The sequence below is a fragment of the Rattus norvegicus genome, chromosome 18 (genome assembly GCF_021556685.1).
Source record: "Rattus norvegicus strain SHRSP/BbbUtx chromosome 18, alternate assembly SHRSP_T2T, whole genome shotgun sequence".
In the NCBI taxonomy this organism is placed as follows: Eukaryota; Metazoa; Chordata; class Mammalia; order Rodentia; family Muridae; genus Rattus; species Rattus norvegicus.
The window spans coordinates 12,446,993-12,470,550 of NC_141551.1; the positions used below are offsets into that span (position 1 = coordinate 12,446,993).

Genomic DNA, 23,558 nt, shown 5'->3' on the forward strand with positions numbered 1-23,558 from the left:
ATCAGGATCAGAAAACTTTCCGTTGTCCCGGGCTAGCTCTCGCTTATTGAAAGTATTGAGTCAATCACCTAAATGGTCATAGGTCGGCTCTGAGGCTTATTAAGATTCCAACTTGGAGGCCAGATAGAGTCATCCTGTCTCCAGTGGGTGTTCTCAAACTGCACTTATCGGAACTCTTGCGGAACTCGGAGTGCGGACTCCGGGTGGAGGGTTCAGGTTTCACCCTCCGGGGACCTCGAGCTTCTGCAGTGCTCGGTCGCTCGCGGAAGAGCGTTTGTAAGCGGCGGCCGCGCGCTCCGCCTGCGCTCCACCGAGAGGCCCCGCGCCGCGGCTGGCCGATCCAGGAGGCGGCGATCCGGGCTGGGCCGGGACTTCCTTCCTCCCGGGCGGGACAACAGAACCACCAGCAGCCCGCTCGGAGCTCCCGGCAGCTTGCTGAGCTACAGCGCAGCGATGGGCTCCCTGCTGAGCAGCGACAGCTCCAAGTCCGCTCCAACCTCCTCCGCCCGGCGGACTCTGGAGCGTAGCGGGGACCCGGAGCTGCCCATCACCTCCTTCGACTGCTCCGTGTGCCTGGAGGTGCTACACCAGCCGGTCCGGACCCGCTGTGGCCACGTGTGAGTGTCGAGTGGCGCGCCCACCCAGCGCGGAGGGATGCTAGGGAAGCGGAGGGCACAAGGTGGGTGGGAATAGAAGCTTCGAGCATTGGGGAAACCGAAGCAGAGCTACGTCCACCTGGACAGGTCCGGGAAGACACCCGGGGTATGTGTTTGTGTGTGTATGTGGTTGGGGGCGCTTACACGGGATTGTGAGAGCCCGGTTATCGTGGGGTGGTAGGACAGGGACCTCCGACTTGCACACAGGTCCCGCTGATTTTGACTGAGCCCACCCTCCTGAGAACCTGGGTGGGTTTTGTTTTGATTTGATTTTTGGTGCTGTGTTCCAAAACCTCCAGAGGTGATCTCTTGTGCTGTAGAAGACCTGTGCAAACTCTTTTTAATTCCCACACGCGTCCCTTTCCATACACGCACAGACCTCGACCCCTTGAAAATCGTCCAGACCAACTAGAGCATGCCAAAGGCTTTCTGAGGTCGTTAACGTGACCCATGGATAGGGTGGGGCTTGGAGCTCGGATGTTTGCTTCACGCCACTAATTCACCCGTTTAAAACTCTGCTGCAAAGTGACCAGAGGTTGTGTGCTACCTGCGGTTGGCACGGCCCCTCCCCAAACCGAAAGTATAGACTGTTTTCTTCAAAATCTCGTGCCATGTAGTGAAAACCCAGTGCAGTTACAAAGCAAGCAGTAGTTTTCTAAGAGGGCTTTTTAAAAAAGAAGCCTCAGGCCTGTGCGTTTAGGGTGTGTTCTTAGGGGGTGTTTGAATTAGCAGAGAGCCGTTTATTCCGGCAGGGTTGTTTTTTGTTTGTTTGTTTGTTTGTTTGTTTTTTGGTCACATGGGTGTAAGTTATGTGCTTGCACGCATGCATAGATCAGTAGCAAAGCCTACTCCTCCGTCATCTCCGATGAAACTAACGCCAATCGGATAAGCACAAGAACAAAAGCACATTTGCTGCTGTCAACTTTTGGCTTACCAACAAAACAAAACAAAACCCCGTATATGTAAAACGCACATGCGCGACCATGTTTTTAACAGCAATTGAGGAAGGCTTGACAAACAAGGAGATCCAGGAAGCCCTGGTACCCACAGGGAGCCACGGAGGAGAATGTGCCGCCCACACGGTGTTTAAATCAAGAGTGCTCTGGGCGCTACTTTGTGGTTATTCTCAGGACCTGTTTTCTTCAGCTTTTAAACGTCTTTTCCAGTTAGCGGTGGCGTTTCCTAGATGTCTCAACATAGCTCTTTGACAGACCATCCAAAGGCCAGGTTGACAGGGTGAGAGCTGCTGTGTAATGTTATGAAATATATCAATTAGGTCAGAACAAAGGCCTGAAGAGAATTACATTTTTAAAAACCTCTGTTTTCTTTTGGGAGGCTTGGGGGCGAGTTTGAGTCTCGGGTAAAGTAAATAGTCTAGCCTCAATTCCCTGCATAGCCTTACAGTCGAACCAAAGACGAACAGTAAGTTTTGAAAATCCCTTCCACTGTTCTGCAGGGGCCACTCTGCCACTGTAGTCACGTGACTCCAGACTGTTTTCAGGGGTTGGACTGTGAACACTTTAATTTATTTGTTTCTACCAAAGGAGAATATAAACTTGCGAAATGTTACATTTCTTTCTGTTTAATCTTTTTTCTTTGTTAATAGTGAATAGGAAACTGGCCACTGGAAAAATAGTCATAAAATATCATCGCAAGGGCTGAACAAACCGCCTTCCCTCCCTTAACTGTTCTTTGTTTTGACAAATCTATGCCCATTGTTCTGGCTGTGGGCAGAATTTCCATGTTCTTCCTTTTAGCCAACTTGGGCCCCTTCCACTTTTTAAATGTTGACCAGAGTCCATTTGTACTGGAGACTGTTGTTAACAGCAACTGTACATTCTAAATGAACCATTTTCTGCCAAGCTTAAGCTGGAAAGTGAGAAAATGGCAAGTGAAACCCTCTGACTTTATTATCCCGTGGCTGAGGTTAGATTTTTTTTTTAAACTGGATTGTTTTTGTTGATTTTAGTTTACAAACAAATAAATGACAACAATTCTCTGGATGAATGTGTGGGTGAACCTTTACAGGAAGTGTGACACAGTGTGCAAACACGTGACTGCAAACTGGGTTTGGGATTCAGCCTTGTGTCCAAGTGGTTGACTCTCTCATTCTCGGTCTCTGCCTTTAAAATGGGTGAGGTGTGAGCTGTTAGGAGCGTGTGAGACCCACAGAAGCCTGTAAGGAAGGCGGAGAGCTGGAAATATAGTAGAGCATAGTGGTAGAGCACTGGCTTAGCACAAGGCCAGCCCCGGACTAGATCTCCAGTGCTACTCACATACAGGCTTAGTCATCACCTTTGCCTTGACAGAGTCCCATGTATCCCAGATGACCTTGAACTCACTCTCCAGTCAAGGATGACCGTTCACTTTCAGTCGTTACATTTCTTTCATTTTTCTGTTTGCTTTTTTGTGAGAAATGGGTCAGACTTCGTAGAGCAAGCTGGCCTTGAATTCCGAGATCTTCCTGCCTCTGCCTCCTAAATGCTGGGATTAAAGGCATATGCCATCCTTACCAACAAGCACTATTTCTCCTGCCTCCCTAGTCTAGATTACTGGAGTGGTTTGCATGTAATGCCTAAGTATCAACTTCAGGGCCTTTGCCGGAAAGGCAGGCTGGGCAAGCACTCTACCAAATGAACTATACTCCAGACCTGTTTGTTTGTTTTTGAGACAGGGTTTCTCTGTGTAGCCTTGGCTGTCCTGGAACCTGCTTTGTACATCAGACTTGCCTCAAACTCAGATATCTGCTCTCCTCTGCCTCCTGAGTATTAGGATTAAAATTTTGTGTGACCACTGCTCTGATTCCTGTTTTTTGCTTGTTTGTTTGTTTAATGGAACTTCTGGGTTCCCAATTAATTTATTTATTTGAGTAAGATGATTAGGGTTTTACTGCTGTGAACAGACACCATGACCAAGGCAACTCTTACAAAGACAACATTTCATTGGGGCTGGCTTACAGGTTCAGAGGTTCAGTCCATTATCATCCAGGTGGGAATATGGCAGCATCCAGGCAGGCATGGTGCAGGAGGAGCTGAGAGTTCTACATCGTCATCTGAATATTACTTCCAGGCAGTTAGGACAAGGGTCTTAAAGCCCATATACACAGTGACACACTTCCTCTAACAAGGCTACACCTCTTAATAGTACTACTCCCTGAGCCAAGCATATACAATTACACTGATACATGCTTCCCAGGCTACAGGGATAGAGGCAAGAGGATAGCTTTTAGGAATTTGCTCTCCTACTAGAGGTTTTGCTCTAGTAGTCAGGTGTGGTTGTAGTGCTTTAAATCATCTCGAGACAGGCTCACATGTACCTCAAGCTGGCATTAAACTCACGTCATGAACAAGAACTACTGATGTTCAGGCTTCTGTCTCTCCTTCTACTTTGTGGTCTGTCTGTCCTGTCTATCTCTGTCTCTCTCTTCCCCCTTCCCCGCTCCGTGTGTGTGTGTGTGTGTGTGTGTGTGTGTGTGTCTATGTGTGTGTGTCTGTGTTGTAAGAGAGGGAGGGAGGGAGAGAGGAAGGGAGAGAGAGAGAGAGAGAGAGAGAGAGAGAGAGAGAGAGAGAGAGAGACTGACTTATTCTGTATTCCAGCCTGGAACTCACTGTGTAGACATACAGACAAGACTCTAAGTGAACTCACATAGATCCACCTGCCTCCCAAGTGCTTGGATGTGTGTCCAGCATTTTATATTTTGATTTGATTATTCATATCACAAAATATAGTTGTAAAAGTTGTATTAGAACAAAAGGACTTCCTACATCTGCTTTAATATTGTCAGAGAACTGGGGAAAGAGTGAATGGAAACTGTGAACTGAACTAAAAAAAGAACCTAATTTACTGTTGAAGAGAACAGTCATGTCTGGGGATGTTTTTCGCTGGTAAAGCACTTGCCTAATGTGTGCAAGGTTCAGTGTCCAGTGCCAAATAAAAAACTCTTCTGTCATGTTTGAGTCTTTAAAAAAAAAAAACTCTTCTGTGAGTGATATAGACACACCTGCTGAGGGGGGTTGGCGATAAATATTAGCTACTTTACTTTGCTATGATAAAACACCATGACCAAAGCCACTTAATAAGAATTTGTTGGGCATGTGGTTTCCATGACAGCAGAGAGGAGCCAAGGAGCTGGAAGCTGAGTCCTCTTAGATCTCATAACACGGAGCAGGAAGCAGGTGGTAGGCACTCAAAATGGCCAGTCTTTCAATTCTCAGTCTGCCTCAGGTGATACACTTCCTCCAACAAAGCCACAACTCCTAAGCCTTTGGAAACACTGCAATCAGCTGGGGACCAAATATTCAAATGCCCAGAACTAGGGGGGACATCTTCTTCAAACCACCACAGTTCTAATGCAGTGACAGAGTTCTCACTAGTGAGCACAGAGGCTTTGGTGTAAAAGTTGTGATCCAGTTTTTCCTTCCAGCCCCATGCTCCCAGAAATAAGACTATATATATATATATAATTTATTAGATTGATTTACAGCTGCAGTACTACTAATCCAACAATGAACAATGGCTGGCTGTGATCAGAAAGTCCACGAATCGGGCTGGAGAGATGGCTCAGTGGTTAAGAGTACTGACTGCTCTTCCAGAGGTCCTGAGTTCAAATCCCAGCAACCACATGGTGGTTCACAACCATCTGTAATGAGATCTGATGCCCTCTTCTGGTGTGTCTGAAGACAGCAACAGTGTAGTTATATATAATAAATAAATACATCTTTTAAAAAAAAAAAAAAAAGAAAGTCCACGAATCTAGTAGTTAGTCAGTGCACAAGGCTGTCTGTCTCAGGTAACGTTTAGCCTATCTTGAAATCCCCAAGAAGCCTCCAATGCCAGTGAAAGACTGGAGATGCTAGCAAGGTAAGGGCAAGCAGGAAAAGAGTTAAGTTTCTTCCATGGGCTCATACAGACTTCCATCAGAAGGTGTGGCCCAGATTAAAGTTGTGTCTTCCTATCTCAAGGTTCTAGATTAGAAGTGGATCTACCTACTTCAAATTAAGTAAAATAATCCCTCACAGGCGTGTCCTTGCCTTTTCGGGTTTTAGTTAGTTCCACATGTGGTCAAGAGTAGCCGTCAGAGCCCTGCTGAACATCCAGCAAACCGGTAAAAAGAATGTAAAAAGCAGCTGCTGATCGCTGATTCCGGTGAGGCAGGCTTGTGAGCATTCGACCTGTAGAATCCTGGAGACTGCCACAAGTTTAAAGCCAGCCTGGATATCAAGTATCAACTGGCTATGGCTGCCTAAAGAGACGCTGTCTCCCAAACAACAGAATACCAAAAAGAAACAAGCAAATACAAATATCTCGGAGATCCTGGAGGATACATTTAGGAGGAAGTAGATGAAAGCTGAGAGTTATCACACAAAGGTCTAGTGCAACATTTGTCAACCTGTGGGTCCCCAACCCCTTTGGGGGTTGAGTGACCCTCTCACAGGGGTCACCTAAAACCACCAGAAAATGCAAATATTTACATCACGATTCATACCTGTAGCAAAGTTACAGTTCTGAAGTAGCAACTAAAATAATTTTATGGTTGGGGGGGTTACCACGAGGTGAAGAACTGTATTAAAGGATGGCAGCATTAGTAAGGGTGAGGGCCACCGTTCCAGAGGAGCCTGGAGTGGGGGCCTAAGAGAGCGGAGAACTGGAGTTGGGTGTAAGATAGGAAGAGCTGTATCTCCCTTGAACTCAGTGGGGACAACTCCTTAGCGTCATCATCGATGTGTACACTTTTCCCAGAAGGCAACGCTGGTGAGGGCATTTCTCAGTCACGTTAAGGAAGGTGGATGAAAACCCCTTAGAAATCTAGCAGAAGCTGTAAAACCTGTGCGAAGTGTGGCTCTTAAGAGCGGGTCCTTTCATGTGCCACCAGCTAAAGCACAGAGTCAGGTCCTGTAGAGGAGCAGGAAGTGCTCATAACAACAGAGAGAGGGAGGGGGGAGGGAGAGGAACAGCGAGAGTTCTGGAGACTGAGCCCAGGGCTTTGTGCGTGCTGTGCAAGCACTCTGCCAGCTGAGCCAGGTCCCCAGCTCCCATGGTTTTTCTATAATGACTTTAGGATAGATCCGATGAATAGCCACAAACCTTCCATGCCCCGGAAGAACACCCCACGTACTTGGCGAGTGTGTTAGAATGTGGTGTGTTCTTACCTTTTATGCTCCAATTGGGAAATTCTTGTGTCCATTGTTCTAGTAGGTGAACTCTTTTTAAAAGCAACATGTGACCAGGCCTTGAAGATTTGGCAATTCAGTGTTGGCTATCAGTTGAAGTGACTCCAAAGCAAACCATAGTTTGTGCAATTCGTGTCCTTCCATAGCATCAGTCACCCAACCTCTTCTGCCCTTTTGTAGCTTAGCTTGTGTGTGTGTGTGTGTGTGTGTGTGTGCGCGCGTGCGTGCGTGCATCTGTATGTCCCATACTACATATGATAGGCTTTATGATACAATTATTGTTTCATTTTTGTTTTTGTTTTTTTGCTGTGCTGGGGACAGACCTCATTATCTCGCTCTCACTAGGCAAGCACTATAGCACTATATACACTGAACCACTCAGCTATACTTGGGCCAGACCAGTCTGATCCATTGTTGGTTACAACCAGGGAGTTGGTTTGTGTGCGTGTGTTGCTTTATTGAGGAATATTCACTATGACTTTTGTCCTTGGATAACAGCTCCCCTTACTCTGTTTCCATTTTGATGCTTACCTTGTCAGTTTGTATGTTTGTTTGTTTTGTTTAACTCTGTCTAGGCAGGTTCTCACTCTAACCCAGGCTGACCTGGAAGACACTATATAGCCCTGACCAGCCTTCAATCTAAAGCAATCCTCCTGCCTCAGCTGCCCAACTGGTGGGATTGTAGATGTGAGCTATTAAGCCTAGCCAGCTCACCCACAGTGAAGTTTTATGTTGAGTGCCTCAGTTAAAAGGTCAGGCCTGCCACCTGCTGCCAATTGTGTCTTCCAGATCCCTCCCCTCAGAACTACCCCTCCAGAATGCTCTCCTCAACCCTAGAGAGTCCCCAGGGCTTCCCTTTCCTGTTTGAATTCATTTAGAGTTTAGTTTTGCTCTGAGACTGGGGACATAAGTCTGTCCAGTGTCCTTGACTGTGTTTTCCTGTTTCCTTCCAGCACTCTGCCGGCCTCTTCGTTACAGGGGATTTTGGCTAATTACTTTAGGGAAATAAATGGGGGTTCATAAAATAACAAATAGGAGTGATGTAATTAAGTTTCCAGCTGGTTTCCGAGTTGGTTGAGTCATTCTGGATTTCCTTATTGGTTTTCTCCTGCTGTGCTACAAGAGGGATGGGGTCAGTGCTGGAGGGAAGGACCGCACTCCCCAGAGAGAGGGACTTTACCCCAAGCATCCTGGGAGATGGCACTGGAGTGGTACCAGGCTAGTAAGAAAAGTCAGACCAGCAAAGCCAGGAGGTTGGGTTTATGTGAAATCTGATTCCAAAGCCCTGGTAATGTATTCAGAAGCTTTTTTTGTTGATGGTAGTGGCGGTTTTTTTTTTTAATTTAAAAATTACATTTATGTGTTTTATGTGCAGTGTATGTGGAAGGGTGTGTGTGCTGTAGCGTTCCTGTGGGGGTCAGAGGACAACCCATGGTGGCTTCTTACCACTTGGTATTTCCCTGACTGCATTCAGAGGTTTGAAAACAAGAAGCCAGACTGTTGCTATTTGACACAGGATCTCACTCTGTAGTCTTGACTGGCCGGCAGACCAGCCTGGTCCTCAGTTCACAGAGATCCCCCAGCCTCTGCCTCTGAGTACTGGGATTAAAGGAGTATGCCACCACTCTGGGGTGGAGTGAGATCTTCTTCAAGATGGTATCCCATTACATCCATGATCAGCTTTTAGTCTTAACTATATTCTCTTGTGTTGATCCCTCTTTTTGTGATTCCCCTCTTCACAGCCCCCCGGGTGGGGTCAGGGTAGACAATTGAATAACTCCTTTCCCTAGTGTCCATTCCCCAATTCCCCTCCACTTTCTGTCTTTGTGGCAGAAAGACATCACACCTTTTGAGAAAGGATCTAATAGAGTTTAGGCTGGTCAACCTTTTACACCATTGGGGTTGATCTTGAACTATGGCCCCTCCAGCCTTCACCTTTCAAATGCTGGGATTATAGGCATGTACCTCAGCACCCAGGCTTTGTGTGTATTACTGTCCATGAGCATTCAAACACTTAGTGCATACAAATACTCCGTACAAACCAGCCGAGCCTCAAGACACCACAGCCAGGACACCACAGTGTGATTTACTCATGGGAACTCCAGCAATTCCCAGAAAAGTCTCTATTGGGCAATTTCTCCTAAACTGGCTGTTTTGTCAACTTTCTGACCATGTTCTGAGCAGCTCCTATTGTGCTTGAGTTGTGGAGGAGGGACCTTGTGTTCTAAGTGGCCCCATGATCTTCGTCACAGTGTTACTGGGATTTCCCTGCCATCACAGAATTATTTTTGTTTTGCTTCTCAGGGTTAGTGAGGTGATACACTCTGACTCACGTAGTACAGAGTGGGTTGATCAATTGCCGCCATTGTTCACACTGTAACAACACCACAGTCCGGATCGAGATCGTTAGTTCCGGTACACTGGCAAATCACCTCCTGTCCTTTGTAGTCAATGTCTGTCCGATGGCTAGCCCCATCAGCCCCACCTGCTTTCTGGAATCAACTTTGGGATCAGGCAGCCAGTAACTCACTAACATGACCCTGAACTCCTTCTCCTTCAGTCTCTGGACTTCTGAGATTATATGAGACTGGTATGTGCCACCTTGTCTAGTTTACACAGAGGTGGGGATGAGACCCAAGGCTGCTTGTGTGGCAGGACAACTGAAGTATGCTCCTAACCTACTTTAGAGACAGGATCTCATACGCCTCTAGCTGGTCTTGAACTTGTTGAGGCTCATTTCGGACTTCTGATCCTCTTCCTAAGGGTCAGGGTTACAGGTTTGTGCTCTCACCCCCAGCTTAAGGCACCACCCCTCTTGAATAGATGTATTATAAACTTGAAAGTATATGAGATGGCTCTGCAGGGCCTCCAGTGACCTTCGGAATGTTAAACCTCCTGCTTAATTCTGAATGCCTAGCTAGGACTCTTAGCCTTGGGCCTGGTTTATGATTTGAGAGAGGTCTCAAGGGCTGAGAGTGTATATATTCTCGAAGAGCACATATTGCAAGTGGTTCACATGTTCAACTGAAAATAATGTCTTTTTTCATGGTGCTCTGGATCAGTACCCAGGCTGGCCCTGAACTCGTGTGATCTTGAGTTAAGGCTGGTCCTCTGTCTACGTTCTCTCTCAGCACAGCTGAGATTATGCCCTGAGATTCCTGGCGTTTCTGAATGTCAGCTAAGTGCAGTTCCTAGCTGTTGTAGTTTTTGTTACTATTAGGAGTGTTCCCAGTTCTTCTCCAGGTTCCTTTGTATGCTTACCACTGTTTTTTCCTGTTAGGAAAGGGGTTGTATTGTAGCTCAGGCTATCCTAAAACTTTCATATGTAGCCCAGGTTGGCTGAAATCCCAAGTACTAGGATTAGAGTGGTATATTGCCGTGCTGATTTAATTTTCCCCCTCTAATTTGACAAAGAATCTCCCCCTGTTTTTATCTCACTCCTCTGCTTCCTATGCCCCATTGGCTTTTGTTTATTTATTTGTTTGCTTTTTGAGGCTAAACTAGACTGAATCTAGCTATTTACCTCAGAGTGACCTTGATTTCCCTGCCTTCACCTCCCAAGTAAAGATTAGAGTCGTGCCACCATGCCCAGCATAAAACCTCAGGTCTTACTAGACTTCGTACTTCTGCAGTCTCATATCCAGCTTCCCATAGAGTGAGCTGTCATCTACCAGGACATAAGTCGTGTAAGCAGAGAATTCAGGTTGTAGCCATTGATAATTGTATTTGGAATGTTATTTTTTTTTCTTTTAGTTGAATGTTTGAACCATTCGTAAAAATACTCTTAAAAAGGATATACTTTCAAGGTTTTACGTGTGTCTTAGGGTTTCTATTTCTGTAAAGAAACACCATGACCAAGGCAACTCTTAAAAAGAATAACATTTAATTGGGGCTGGCTTACTGGTTCTGAGGTTCAGTCCATTATCATCCCGGTGGGAACATGGCAGCATCCAGGCAGGCATGGGGCTGGAGGAGCTGAGAGTTCTACATCTTGTTCCAAAGGCAACAGGAGAAGACTGACCCTCCTGCATGAGTGAAGCTTCAAAACCCACCCCACAGTAATGCACTTCCTTTGATAAGGCCACACCTCCTAATAGTGCCACTTCCCATGGACCAAGCACATTCCAACTACCACAACTTGGTGGCCCATCCGTTTAATTCTAGCACTTAGGAGGCAGAATCAGGTAGATATCTGTGAGTTTGAAGCCGTCCTCATCGATGTTATATGTTTCAGGCAAACCAAGAGTACACAATGAGACCCTTTCTAAAAAGCAAACAAAGAAAACAAGAATACACCTTCAGCCAGGCTTACTACTGTAATCCCCAGTAGATCCCAGGGGGTAAAGATGTTAGTGGGAAAACTGAGTCTCCCTTTTCAGATTCATTCTCATTCTTTCTCTCTCTCTCTCTCTCTCTCTCTCTCTCTCTCTCTCTCTCTCTCTCTCTCTCTCTCTCTCCAGGGTTTCTCTTTGTAGCCCTGGCTGTCCTGGAACTCACTTTGTAGACCAGGCTGGTCTCGAGCTCACAGACATCTACCTGCCTCTCCCTCCTGAGTGCTCGGATTAAAGGCCACCACTGCCCAACTAGATAGATATACTTATTTTTATTGTATGAGCTCTGTTTGCCACCTGCTTGCCCAGTCCCTGTGGAGATCCTAAAACATCAGATCCTAGGAAATGGAGTTAGTGGTGGCTATGAACTACCATGTAGGTGCTGGGAATTGAAACTGGGTCTTCTGCAAGAACGGCCAGTGCTATTAACCACTGAGCCATCTCTCTACACACACAACCCCTTCAGGTTCTTAGTCTCACTCATAAAAGAATTTAGACATGGGGAGAAAGTCACGCCTTTTGAGTTAGGGTCTATGTTCGGCAAGCAGCCACGCAGCAGAAGCAGAGACAGAGAGGGCCCAGAACATCAGTGAGAGCTTGAAAGAGAAGACATTACATTTTTTCTGGGTAATTCAGAGAAATGCCAACTTCCTAAGCAGCTACTCCCAGGTGGGGTTTCTGAGAGGGAAGCTACATTAAAAGTCTATCACCACAGTGATGGGACAATTATCCCACCCATCTTTTTATCTGGCTTGAGGAAATCAGACTGTCTGAGGTGATTGACAGGCCCAACTGGATTGATTAACGTTTTGGGTCTCCACACAGGGCCACAGGTAGAACTTAGAGTCTGTCTTTTTACCTGGGAGTGGTTGGATGGGCTGTAACCAAGCCCAGATACCTCGGCCTTCTTTTCTGAGAAGACTTGTGTGGTGCAGCCCTGGCTATGCTGGAACCTGTTATAAACCAGGCTGGCTTTGAACTCACAGATCTACCTGCCTTTGCTTTTGAGTGTTAGAATTAAAATGGTGGACTACCATGATTTTTTTTTAATTTTTAAATTATGTGTATGTGTGTATGTATGTATGTGTGTATGTGCCCGTATGAATAGAGGTATTCTTGTCCTCTAGAAGAACAGCATGAACTCAGGTGCTGAGCCGTATCTCTGATGTATTCTGTTTCTTTTGAGTAGGTTCTGCCGCTCTTGCATTGCAACCAGTATAAAGAACAATAATAAGTGGACATGCCCATACTGCCGCGCGTACCTTCCTTCAGAGGGAGTGCCCGCAACTGACATAGCCAAGAGGATGAAGTCAGAATACCAGAACTGTACTGAGTGTGGAACTCTGGTGAGTAACACAACCACGATTACAAGCAAAGGTTTCCAGTGAAATTACACCTTCTCCAGCTCTCCAGCTCCCCAGCTTTGGGGACAGGGTCTCATTCTGTAGCCCAGGGAGGACTTAAACTTGCTATCTCCAGATCCAGACTTGGAAGTGTCGGGGTTGCATGCAGGCCCCACCACGACGGCGCCTTTAGTATTTGTGTGTATACAGCACTGGAGGTTGAACCCAGGGCTTCCTACATGCTAGGTGCTATACCACCGAACCAGAGCCCCAGCCCTCATTTTTCTTTTGATTTTGAGACAGAGTCATTAAGTTCTCTGTGCTAGATATGAACCTATTCTGTAGCTCCACCAGCTTTTTAAACATCCTTTTTGAGACTTCAAACTCTTACTTCATTCATTTATTTTCCTATCACCATCCAGAGCTGGGAAAATAGCATTTTTAATGTGGAATTTTTTTAAAAAAGGAAAACGTACAAAAACCTGTGTGTGGGGGCTGGAGAGATGGCTCAGTGGTTAAGAGCACCCGACTGCTCTTCCAGAGGTCCTGAGTTCAATTCCCAGCAACCACATGGTGGCTCACAACCATCTCTGTAAAGAGATCCGATGCCCTCTTCTGGTGTATCTGAAGACAGCTACAGTGTACTCATATATAATAAATGAATAAATAAATCTTTAAAAAAAAAAAACCTGTGTGTGGTAAGTAGCTCTTGCCTTTAATCTCAGCATGCTGGAGGATCTGTTGCATGTTCAAGGCTAGCCCAGGATACATGGCAAGTTCCAGACCAGCCAGGGCTATGTAACAATACACTGTCACAGAACAACAAATACCCCAAACAAAAAGTCAGTCCCCAGCAGTCAAAGAGTGTGCCTACTCTCTCCCCTTGCCTCAGAGCCTGGAAACCAACTGGATATTGTCCCCCTTCCCCTGGCCCTTAAGGAGTTATTTCTGACTGAGGTAGCAGGAAGAAGATTATGGCTCTCAGCCCTCTCCTCCCCCCAGCCACACCAAGTGACTGATTAGATTTGGTTACCTGGACCTCCTCTTGCCCGGGTCCTTTTCTCCTGTTAGGCTCCTTTCAGTCTTTCCCAGTGAGCTGAATGGACCCCCTCCCTCTCTCCCTATGTCAGCCACCGCCATGGCCTTTGAGGCAAAGACACACAAGGAGCATAGAGCATCTTCTGTAACTTTGTACCCAACTCTTATCTACTAAGGCCTTTGTGCGTTTACAAATATTTATACATGTAGGAATAATCTATCATGGGCACCTGACCAGAATCTGTACATAATCTTTGGGGACAAGCATCCTGATATCCAACACTAATTCTCTCTCTTCCTGTTTCTGATTTGGCACAAGTTATTTATTTACTTTTAATTATTTATTGTGTGTGAAGGGGGCCACACATGGACAACCTTACCGTAGTTGTCTATCCAAAACGGCGTTCTCTCAGACCCTGGATGAAGTCCCCCGTCAGACTCTCTTCTCATATCTGATCTGTCACAGGATTGTAATTAATGTTTGAGGAACGCTGTGACAGTGTCTTGCTTTCTAGGCTACCCTTCTGTCCTGGAAGGCTGCCTGTTCCTGCAACGAGTTGAAGCTTGTCATATTTCACTGTCCAGGGCAGCAGCTCTCCTCTCCTTGCAGCCTCCTTGCAGCCTGGCCTTAGTATCCTGAGTTCCTCTCAGAGGAACTTCTTAGCTACCTGCCCTCACGTCTCTGTTCCTCTGTGGAATTATCCGCAGCATTAGAACAGGCAAGCACTTCATTGTCTATCATCTCTGCAACAGTACCTTACATAATGTATGTATGTATACATTGTAAATCTGTCAGTCTCTCCATGTACAGTCCCCAGATTGGTGATCCTTCTAAGGAAAGCTCATTTTTCTTGAACAAAGAGTACACTTAAAAAAGAAAACCCAGGGTCTTAGCCTAGTCTAGCCTGGAACTTGTGATCCCCCTGCTGCAGCATCCTAGGTACTGAGGATTATGTGTGCACCAGAGTAGGCCTATGTGGCCTGGAACTCACTATGTAGGTCAAGTTGGTATAGATTGCTTGCCTCTGCCTTTCAAGTGCGGGGGTTAAAGGTGTACACCAAAATGTGTGTGGCTATTTCCATCACGTGGTAGAGTTTTTGAAGTTGAACTTGGAACAGAAGTTTGGGCAGCCTGGGCTGGCCGTAGGCTGCCACCTACTGGCCACTGCGAGACATTGTCTCCAGCAGATTTTTTTTTTTTTAAATATGTGAGTACACTGTCACTGTCTTCAGACGCACCAGAAGAGGGCGTCAGATCCCATTACAGATGGTTGTGAGCCACCCTGTGGTTGCTGGGAATTGAACTCAGGACCTCTGGAAAAGCAGTCAGTGCTCTTAACCACTGAGCCACCTCTCCAGCCCTCTCCAGCAGATCTTAACCGGCATTTCTGAGCGGCCTGTATACTACACTATCAACAGAGCCCTCCAAGTGTGGGCGCGGCTCCTCATCCTGCACTGAAGAAGATGAATTACAAGAGCAGTGGCTTATGTTAGCCTTGATGGCTCTATTAAATGTGGTGTGCATCGTGAACTCATACAACACTATTCATGTCACTCATCGATGGCATTTACTACTTCACTTAATGTGTGAGCCTTTAGTTTATGATGGACACTTGCAAAATACATTCAATTCTCATCTCCATTTCTTTTCATCTTGTGGAATGTTTTTCTTCTTTCCTTATTCTTACTCTTTCTTTTCACCTAGTTTTTGTCTTTTTCCCACAAAACCTATTTGCATAGCAATATGCAAAACATCCTTTGTTACTAAACATCTTTTGGCTTTTTCTTTTTTTAAAAAAAAAAGTATGCTTTTTAGAAGGAACAATTTAGAAGCTCAATATTTCGTTTCTGAAGTGTTAGGAGATTATAAGCACAACTTTTTTTTCCATCTTTATTAAATTGAGTATTTCTTATTTACATTTCAATTGTTATTCCCTTTTCCGGTTTCCATGCCAACATCCCCCTAACTCCTTCCCTTCCCCTTCTATATGGGTGTTCCCCTCCCCACCCTCCCCCCATTGCCGCCCTCCCCCCAACAATCTAGTTCACTGGGGGTTCAGTCTTAGGACCCAGGGCTTCCCCTTCCACTGGTGATCTTACTAGGATATTCATTGCTACCTATGAAGTCAGAGTCCAGGGTCAGTCCATGTATAGTCTTTAGGTAGTGGCTTAGTCCCTGGAAGCTCTGGTTGGTTGGCATTGTTGTTCATATGGGGTCTCAAGCCCCCTCAGTCATAAGCACAGCATTTATCACATTTATTATGTATTATTATATTATTATTAATATTACTATTATTATTACCTTTCGGTTTTTCAAGGCAGGGTTTCTCTGGGTGGCTCTGGCGGTCCTGATACTCCATCTGTAGACCTGGCTGGACCCAAACTTAGAGATCTGTCTGCTTCTGCCTCTCAAACGCTGGGATTAACAGTGTGGGCCACCACCAAAGTACATGCATTTCTCTTTAATAAGAAGGCCTGTACTTTGTGAGTGTTTTGTGAAAAAAAAAATCCAATTCATTAACTGTCCCAGTGTAACCCGATTTGAAAGTCATGAAGCCAGGTTACGTGAGGGCCCTGGCCAACAGGAGTTTTATCTTGAGTTTGCTTTGTGTAGGTCTGCCTCAGTGACATGAGGGCGCACATTAGGACGTGTGAGAAGTACATCGATAAATATGGCCCACTGCAAGAGCTTGGAGAGACCACTGCAAGGTTTGTTTGAATACAGTAGAGCGCCATGCTAAATTCAGCGTGTCTATGAGGAATTTAAGGCCAGCACTTGGGAGGCCGAGGCAAGAGTTGTGGCTTTGAGGCCATCCTGGGCTACAGAGTGAGGTACTCCTGTGAGGAAAGCCACTCAAAATGGGATTTCAGTACCCAAGTCTTACCTTTATTCTTTTTTTAATGTGTGTGTGTGTGTGTGTGTGTGTGTGTGTGTGTGTGTGTGTGTGTGTGTGTACCCAAGTATATGTCGGCACCATGCTGGTGCAGGATCCTGTAGAGGTCAGAGACTGTTGACTGCCCTGGGAGTGGAGTTACGAACAGTTTTGAACCCCACGTGGGTACTGGGGACTGAACCCGAGTCCTCTGCAAGAGCAGCCAGTGCTTTTAACCACTGAGCCGCCTCTCCAGCCTCAAATGCATGCATCTTAACCTAGAAATCCAAAGACTCCTCTGTTCCTTTCACTTTACTTGAAATTGCCCTGCTAATGCACCTGTCATCCCAGGGTTTGCTTTACAGATGGTGCCATGAATTTTAAATTGAGTATTTTTTTTTTTTTTGCTGTAAACAGAGTACAGCTTCTGCTAGATTGACCAGGGGGGAGGAAGAAAGGCTAAAAAATAAGTTGAGAAAATATGGCTTTGACTGCAAGTTCATGGAGTTTATGAAAAATTTAAAATACACGGGAACTGACTTTAATTTCTTTTGCTAATTAAAATCATAACAAGGAATTGTAAAACTAAGCTCAGTGGCGCATGAGTATAACCAGTATGCAGGAAGTCAAGCCAGCAGGAGGACTGTGTAGTAACTTTGAGGACAGTTTGAACAACACAAGGAGATCCAAACAAAACCTCATCCCAGTGTGATGACGTGCCTGTAATCGCAGCATTCCGGGAGGCTGAGGCAGAGGGATTGCTGAGAGCTTGGGGAAAGCCTGAGCTACATGGCAAGACTCTTGTCTTAAAACAGAAAAGCAAGCTACATGTGGTGGTGTACAACCATAATCCTGGCACTTAGGAGATAGAAGCAGGAGGACCAAGGCAAGCCTGGTCTGTGTAGTGAGAACCTGATCCTTAGGGGAAAAAAAAAAAAAGGAACTAGGGGTTGGGGGTTTAGCTTAGTGGTAGAGCACTTGAGCACTTGCCTAGCAAGCGCAAGGCCCTGGGTTCAGTCCTCAGCTCTGGAAAAAAAAGGGGAGGGGGACTAACCTAGCTGTGGTCTATACAACTCTTTTCTTTTTGAAATTTCTAACTAGGTAGCCGTTCTAGCTGACCACTATTTAAGTGATTGTGATTCTGTGCTATTTCCAGATGCGTGTGTCCATTTTGTCAGAGAGAACTGGATGAAGACTGCTTGCTGGATCATTGTATTATCCACCACAGATCAGAAAGGAGGCCTGTGGTAATGATTCTGATCTACCGTCTGTCTGTCTGTCTGTCTGTCGGCAGCGTTGGAGTTTAGGTGGCTCATGCCTGTGATCTCAGCACTTGAGAGGTGATGAAGGACAGGTGCTGTAGGTTTGAGGCAAACCCGGGCTACACAGAGAGTTCATGCCAGCCTGGGCTACAGGATTGGAACTGTATCTGCTCCTCCCACGGAGAAACGGTTCATCAGGAAGTCTGCTTACTTATTTTCCAGTTTTTAAAATTACTACATGTATTTATTACACACAGTTCACAAGTTGGGATGAGGGAACTTTTGGCACAACTGGCGTCCCTCTAAGCTTTTCACCAGCTCCGAGAAACTTTCTTTGATATTGTGTGGCTGGGCATGATGCTACAGGCCTTTGGAAGGGAAAAGCATGTGGAATCTTGTGAGTTTAGGACTAGCCTGGACTACATGGTGATTTTTCAGGTTCGTAGTTCTACAACTGTGAGACCCTATACATTTTTTTAATTGTTAAGAAAAAGATAGCCAAGCAATGGTGACCCATGCCATTAATCCCAGTACTTGGGAGGCAAAGGGAGGTGGATCTCTTGAGTTTGAGGCCAGCCTGGTCTACAGAGTGAGTTCCAGGACAGCGAGGGCTACACAAAGAAACTCTGTCTTGAAAAACCAGAGAGAGAGAGAGAGAGAGAGAGAGAGAGAGAGAGAGAGAGAGAGAGAGAGGAGCGGGATGGTGGGTGGGGGAAGATACTCAGATGAAGAGAGGGCTAACTGTGTAGCGCTAGCTGACCTCGAACTTTCTTTGTAGACCAGACTGGTCTTGAACTCAGATCTTCCTGGCTAAAAATATAAATTTTGTTATTGAGCCAAGCATAGTAGTAGACAGGTGTTTAAGTCTAGCCTTAGCCACAGTGAATTGAAAGCTTGCTTTAGCTATGTGAGAAACAAAACCAAACAGTGCTGGGTTTTCAGTCACTAAAAACCTTAGTCAGTAGAATGCCTGCACACTAGCAGGAAGAGCAGAGTTCTGATCCCCAGTGCTCCCCTAAAACCTGCTGTAGCCCCAGGACTAGGAAGGAGTACAGAGAAGGTAGATTGCTGGAACTTGCTGACCAGCCAGCTAACCTAGACTAAATGCTTAGCTTCAGCCTCAATGAGAAGCTCTGGCTCAAAAAATATATTGAAAGAGGGGCTGAAGAGCTGGGTCAGTGTTTAGAAACACTTGCTGCTCTTACAGAGGACCAGAGTTCCAGGCCCAGCACCTACCTATGTGGTATCCTGCAGCAATCTTTATCTCTGGTTTCAGGATACCTGATGTTCTCTTCCAGGGTCCATGGGACCCGGCATGGATGTGGCACACACATCATACATGTGATACACATATTATACATGCAGGCCAACACTCACACACATAAAATAAAAGTCAGTAAATCATTTTAAATAAAGTCCTTTAAAAAAGGATGACAACTTAAATATATGAAGTGGAAACGAAAAATAAAAATAAATTAAAAACACAGGGTGAGAATAACTGAGGGCATTTACCTCTGACCTCTGACCTCCACGCAGACATGCGCACACATGACCCTGTACATATACACACAAACACATGAACACACACACATCACACACCATGAAACTAAACCAACAATGTTGATGTGTGTCCAACAGATTCATAGTTAAGATTCATATTCAATGGTGACTTCTTTAAAAATCTAGCATTGATAATTATTTAAAACTTGTTATTGAACTACTTGTCTTTCCTTCTTTCCAGTTCTGCCCACTTTGCCATTCACAACCCAATGAAAGCCCAAGTACCTTCAGTGGCAGTTTAATTAGACATTTGCAAGTCAGCCACACTTTGTTTTACGACGATTTCATAGTAAGTATATATCTACCCTTTACATTATATTTCTGTGCAGTCTGCGTTAAACTTACTCTTTATAATCCCCATGGGTAAAAGTATGCAAGAAAAAGTGAGCGTTAAGTACTGGCATTAAGGAGAAAGTCCTGACAGTCAAGTGCTTTGTAAAACTGACTACTAATGTTGAAGCAGTCTTCTTTAATCAGCTGCGATGGTGCATACTTTTGATCCCAGCACTTGTGAGGCAGAGGCAGGTGAGCTCTCTGAGTTAGCCTGGTCTACATAGTGAGCTCCAGGCCAGCCAGGGCCTCATGATAAGTTACTATATCAACAGACAAAAAATGAGCCGGAGCGGCCATTTTTTGTTTTATTTATAGTAGAGCTGATATGAAGTCTACATTTCACTTTAAAAAGTAAAATGAAGCGAGAAGGACATTTTACTTACATTTTCTCTCCATAAATGAAAAATAAATATAACTTCGCATTCTTTTTTTTAAAGATTAATTCATTTATTATATATAAGTACACTGTAGCTGTCTTCAGACACACCAGAAGAGGACATCGGATCTCTTTACAGATGGTTGTGAGCCACCATGTGGTTGCTGGGAATTGAACTCAGGACTTCTGGAAGAGTAGTCGGATGCTCTTAACTGCTGAGCCATCTCTCCAGCCCCTTAGCATTCTTTTTATGAGTACACTGTTGCTATCTTCTGACACACCAGAAGAGGGCAGCAGATTACATTACAAATGGTTGTGAGCCACCATGTGGTTGCTGGGAATTGAACTGGGGAACTCTGGAAGTCCAGCCAGTGTTCTTAAGCACTGAACCATTTCTCCAGCCCACTGTTAGCATTCTGAATCCTAGAGGTAGCCTTATTTTTTTGTCCAATGCTAGAGATCAACCCTAGGGTCTTGACCATTCTAGGAAAATACTAGTTATTCAACTCTGTCACTAGAAAACTAGCAGGAATGTGTAACTTTATTCCTGATATGCATGAAATATAGGTAACATCTTGACCAGAATTTCTTTCTTTTATTTTTCTAAATCTTTAAGTTTTAATGTACTTTTTATTTACATGTATATGTGTATGTGGGGAGGGAGTGCCCAAGGCAGTCAAATGTGGGCATCAGATTCCCTGGTGGGTATGTGCTATTGTGGAGTTCATGACCACTGGGGAAAGACCTACAGACATAATTCAGATTATAATTAAAGCAAATTTATTAAGGCTACGAGCAAGGCCTACAGTCTCTAACCTGACCACGCAGAAGCAGATGCAGAAAGAGCTTTTAAAGGTGTAAACTACAAGAGCTGTTCTGCTCTGCCAAGATTATATGGTCAAGGTGACCTTGATGTCTGCATAGGCAGATTACAGAAGCCAGAATCAGCAGCTGGTCATAGCATAACAAGCAGATGGTCACGGCCATACATTTCTGGGTGGGGGTCAAGGAGTCAGGGTTGTCAGGAACTTAAGTAAGAGACAAACAGCTATTAGGTACCAACATGGATGCCTAGGACAAATGGAGTTTTTTAGCCATCACATTTGGGGGCTAGGAAATGAGCTAGGGTCCCCAGGAAGAGCACTATGTGGTCTTAACCACTGAGACATATTTCCAACCCAGGTGTCTAGTTCACTATAAGTCATTCATTAAGACTTGTAGCAAGGGCTGGAGAGATGTCTCAGAAGTTAAGAGCACTGACTGCTCATCTAGAAGTCCTGAGTTCAATTCCCAGCATCCACACGGTGGCTCACAACCATCTGTAATGAGATCTGATGCCCTCTTCTGGTATGTCTGAAGACAGCTACAGTGCACTCATATGCATAAAATAAATAAATAAATATTAAAGGGAAAAAAAAAGACTTGATAACAACAGTTGAAAGGCCATGGAAGTCAAACAGGAAACAGTAACCTCAAAGTAAGTTCTATGACAAGCTTCTGGAAAAGTTGGATAGGCCATGTAACAGAGGATTTATTTCCTGAGCAATGAACATTGCATTGTGCTGTTCCTCCCAGTTCTGAAACACTACTGACTATTTCTAATCATTTTTCTGCATTATAGGATTTTGATATAATTGAGGAAGCCATTATTCGCAGAGTGTTAGACCGCTCGCTTCTTGAATATGTGAATCAGTCAAACACCACATAATTTTATGAATAGGATGGGGACCAATCACTCCTACCACTAAAGATGCTGCTTGAAGGACTGGAGAGAAATTGCCAATGCTTGATGGAGAAGCATGTACTACAGTGTTATTCGCTTGTCTCTGTTACGTTGCATTCAAAAACTGTTTTCATTCTGGTTTGGATCTGCCTTTACGTTCTTGAGTTTATTAGACATTTAACCACAAGGAACGGCCTCCGTCAGCCACTAGCAGACGGAAGAGACACAGCACAGGCTGGCTATGTGATGGAGGAGCTTCACGCGTACATCAGTGGTGCTGTGTATAACCCTACATATTCCCAGCCATCATCATGGTTAAGTGAGAAAAGCCAATCTCTGTTCTATGTAAGAAGACTGAGAAAGGAACAAAATACGGACATTAAAGGAAGTCTGAAATTTAGTCAAATTCTCATGCTCTCATCTCCAGTAAAGAACGTGAATAGTCTTATGAGAAAGGAGGAAAGAATTTGAAGTCACCCAAAATCCAATTTAACCAAATTACAGTACATAATACCGTAACAAATTCTGTGTTTGAAGTGTATTCTTAGCCAGGCCTGGTGAAGCACGCCTGTAATCCAAGTCTTCAGGAGGTGAACACAGGTCAGGAGTGTAAGACCAGCCACAGTTAATGGGTTAGCTAATAAGACCATGAAAAAAAAATTAAAACATTTAAAAACTTAAAAAAGGAAAAAAAATAGGTGAACTTAACTATTGACACACTATATTTGCACATATAAAAATTTGATAGACTATTTTTCAAATGCTTGTAGCTTATTACTTGGAAGTATTTTGTAGTGTAGACGGTTTCTAAGACCCATCTACGGGTATTCACATTAGTTTCCACATTGGTGATTTTGAGGGGAACATCCAAGCTTTGTTTTTCATTTTAACATCTTAAAAAGTATAAAATAAAGCACACACTAAAAGCCAGATACAGGATGTATAGCCTAACGTGTTATAAGGAACATTGCTCATGGATGGTTTTGTGTGTATGGCTAGGAGGCAGAGCAGGATTACAGTTCAAAGCCAGCCTGGACTACACAGGTAGTTGCAGACCTGCCTGGGCTATAGTATAAGACCCTGTCTCAAAGCCAAAGAAACAAAAGCATTATGAACCCACGTATTTAGACATCAGAGAGTAGACTTCCATCTGTTACAAATGTCACTTTATTAAAGTTCAACTTCAGTTCTCTTTGGCCATCCCTTGAAGGCTGGTCAATCTTCTTAAACTCTATTACTTTCCTTGCTGTCTCCTACTACAGCAAGGTCCTCAATGTTGAATGTGTTTCCTTCTATGGACCTGAGATCAGCCACTCTCTAAGAAGCCTTGTTTCTTTCTGTAGGCAATAGTATTTCAAACCACAGTTGGAAGCTGGGGGGTGGTAGCTCATGCCCATGCCTGTAAGATCTATTGTTCAAGGTCTTCCTCAGCTACAGTGGAAGGACAGCCTAGGCTACACAAGACCCTGTCTCAACCAGCCCCCTTTTTTCATTCCAGAAGAAAGGCTCTAAGGACGGTGACTGCTATTAAGGTGGTTATTGTTTCAAGGAGAGAGCCAGGAAACAGCTGTATGCTTGTTGTAAAGTTAAAAATGGCCAGGCTTGGTAGCCACGGTAGTCCAGGATGGACTAACAAGAGACCCTCTTGCTTCAGCCTCCTGTGTGTAAGGATACACGTATGTGTTACCATGCCTGCATTTCCCTCTTTTCAAAAACAGTTGGATTGTGCCAACATTTTTTGATATGCTCTACTCTCCCCCTTTTATCTGCCAGTTCAAGTAATGTGCATATCTTAGTATTGGCATTTTTTTTTCACATGTGATTCTTCAATGATATATTTAGGACATTTACTAGGGTTTCCATCTTGGAATTAAGAAAAAGTAACAAACACTA

At 44.7% G+C, this 23,558-nt stretch overlaps 1 protein-coding gene across 2 annotated transcripts; it reads left to right on the forward strand.

Annotated features, from left to right (window-relative positions):
- Positions 1 to 276: 276 nt before the first annotated feature.
- Rnf125 (ring finger protein 125) lies at positions 277 to 22,188 on the forward strand. 2 transcript variants are annotated; one of them, XR_015642387.1, is made up of 6 exons: positions 277 to 617; positions 12,347 to 12,503; positions 16,153 to 16,247; positions 17,568 to 17,658; positions 19,415 to 19,896; positions 21,302 to 22,188. XR_015642387.1 is itself a non-coding variant. In NM_001108424.1 (6 exons), exons 1-6 carry the CDS (start codon positions 454 to 456, stop codon positions 21,648 to 21,650), a joined length of 702 nt encoding a protein of 233 aa, NP_001101894.1. In that variant the 5' UTR covers positions 285 to 453; the 3' UTR covers positions 21,651 to 21,918. The 2 variants fall into 2 exon arrangements, 1 of the variants encoding a protein (NP_001101894.1); NM_001108424.1 differs by having other exon boundaries at positions 285 to 617; positions 19,415 to 19,522; positions 21,564 to 21,918.
- The last annotated feature ends 1,370 nt before the right edge of the window (positions 22,189 to 23,558 follow it).

Bases quoted from the DNA above. Each gene is read 5' to 3' on its own strand.
- Rnf125 (NM_001108424.1), top strand. From the start codon at position 454: ATGGGCTCCCTGCTGAGCAGCGACAGCTCCAAGTCCGCTCCAACCTCC. The intron at 16,248-17,567 runs GTTTGTTTGAAT...TGCTATTTCCAG, and splicing joins CTTGGAGAGACCACTGCAAG to ATGCGTGTGTCCATTTTGTC. The intron at 17,659-19,414 runs GTAATGATTCTG...CCTTCTTTCCAG, and splicing joins GATCAGAAAGGAGGCCTGTG to TTCTGCCCACTTTGCCATTC.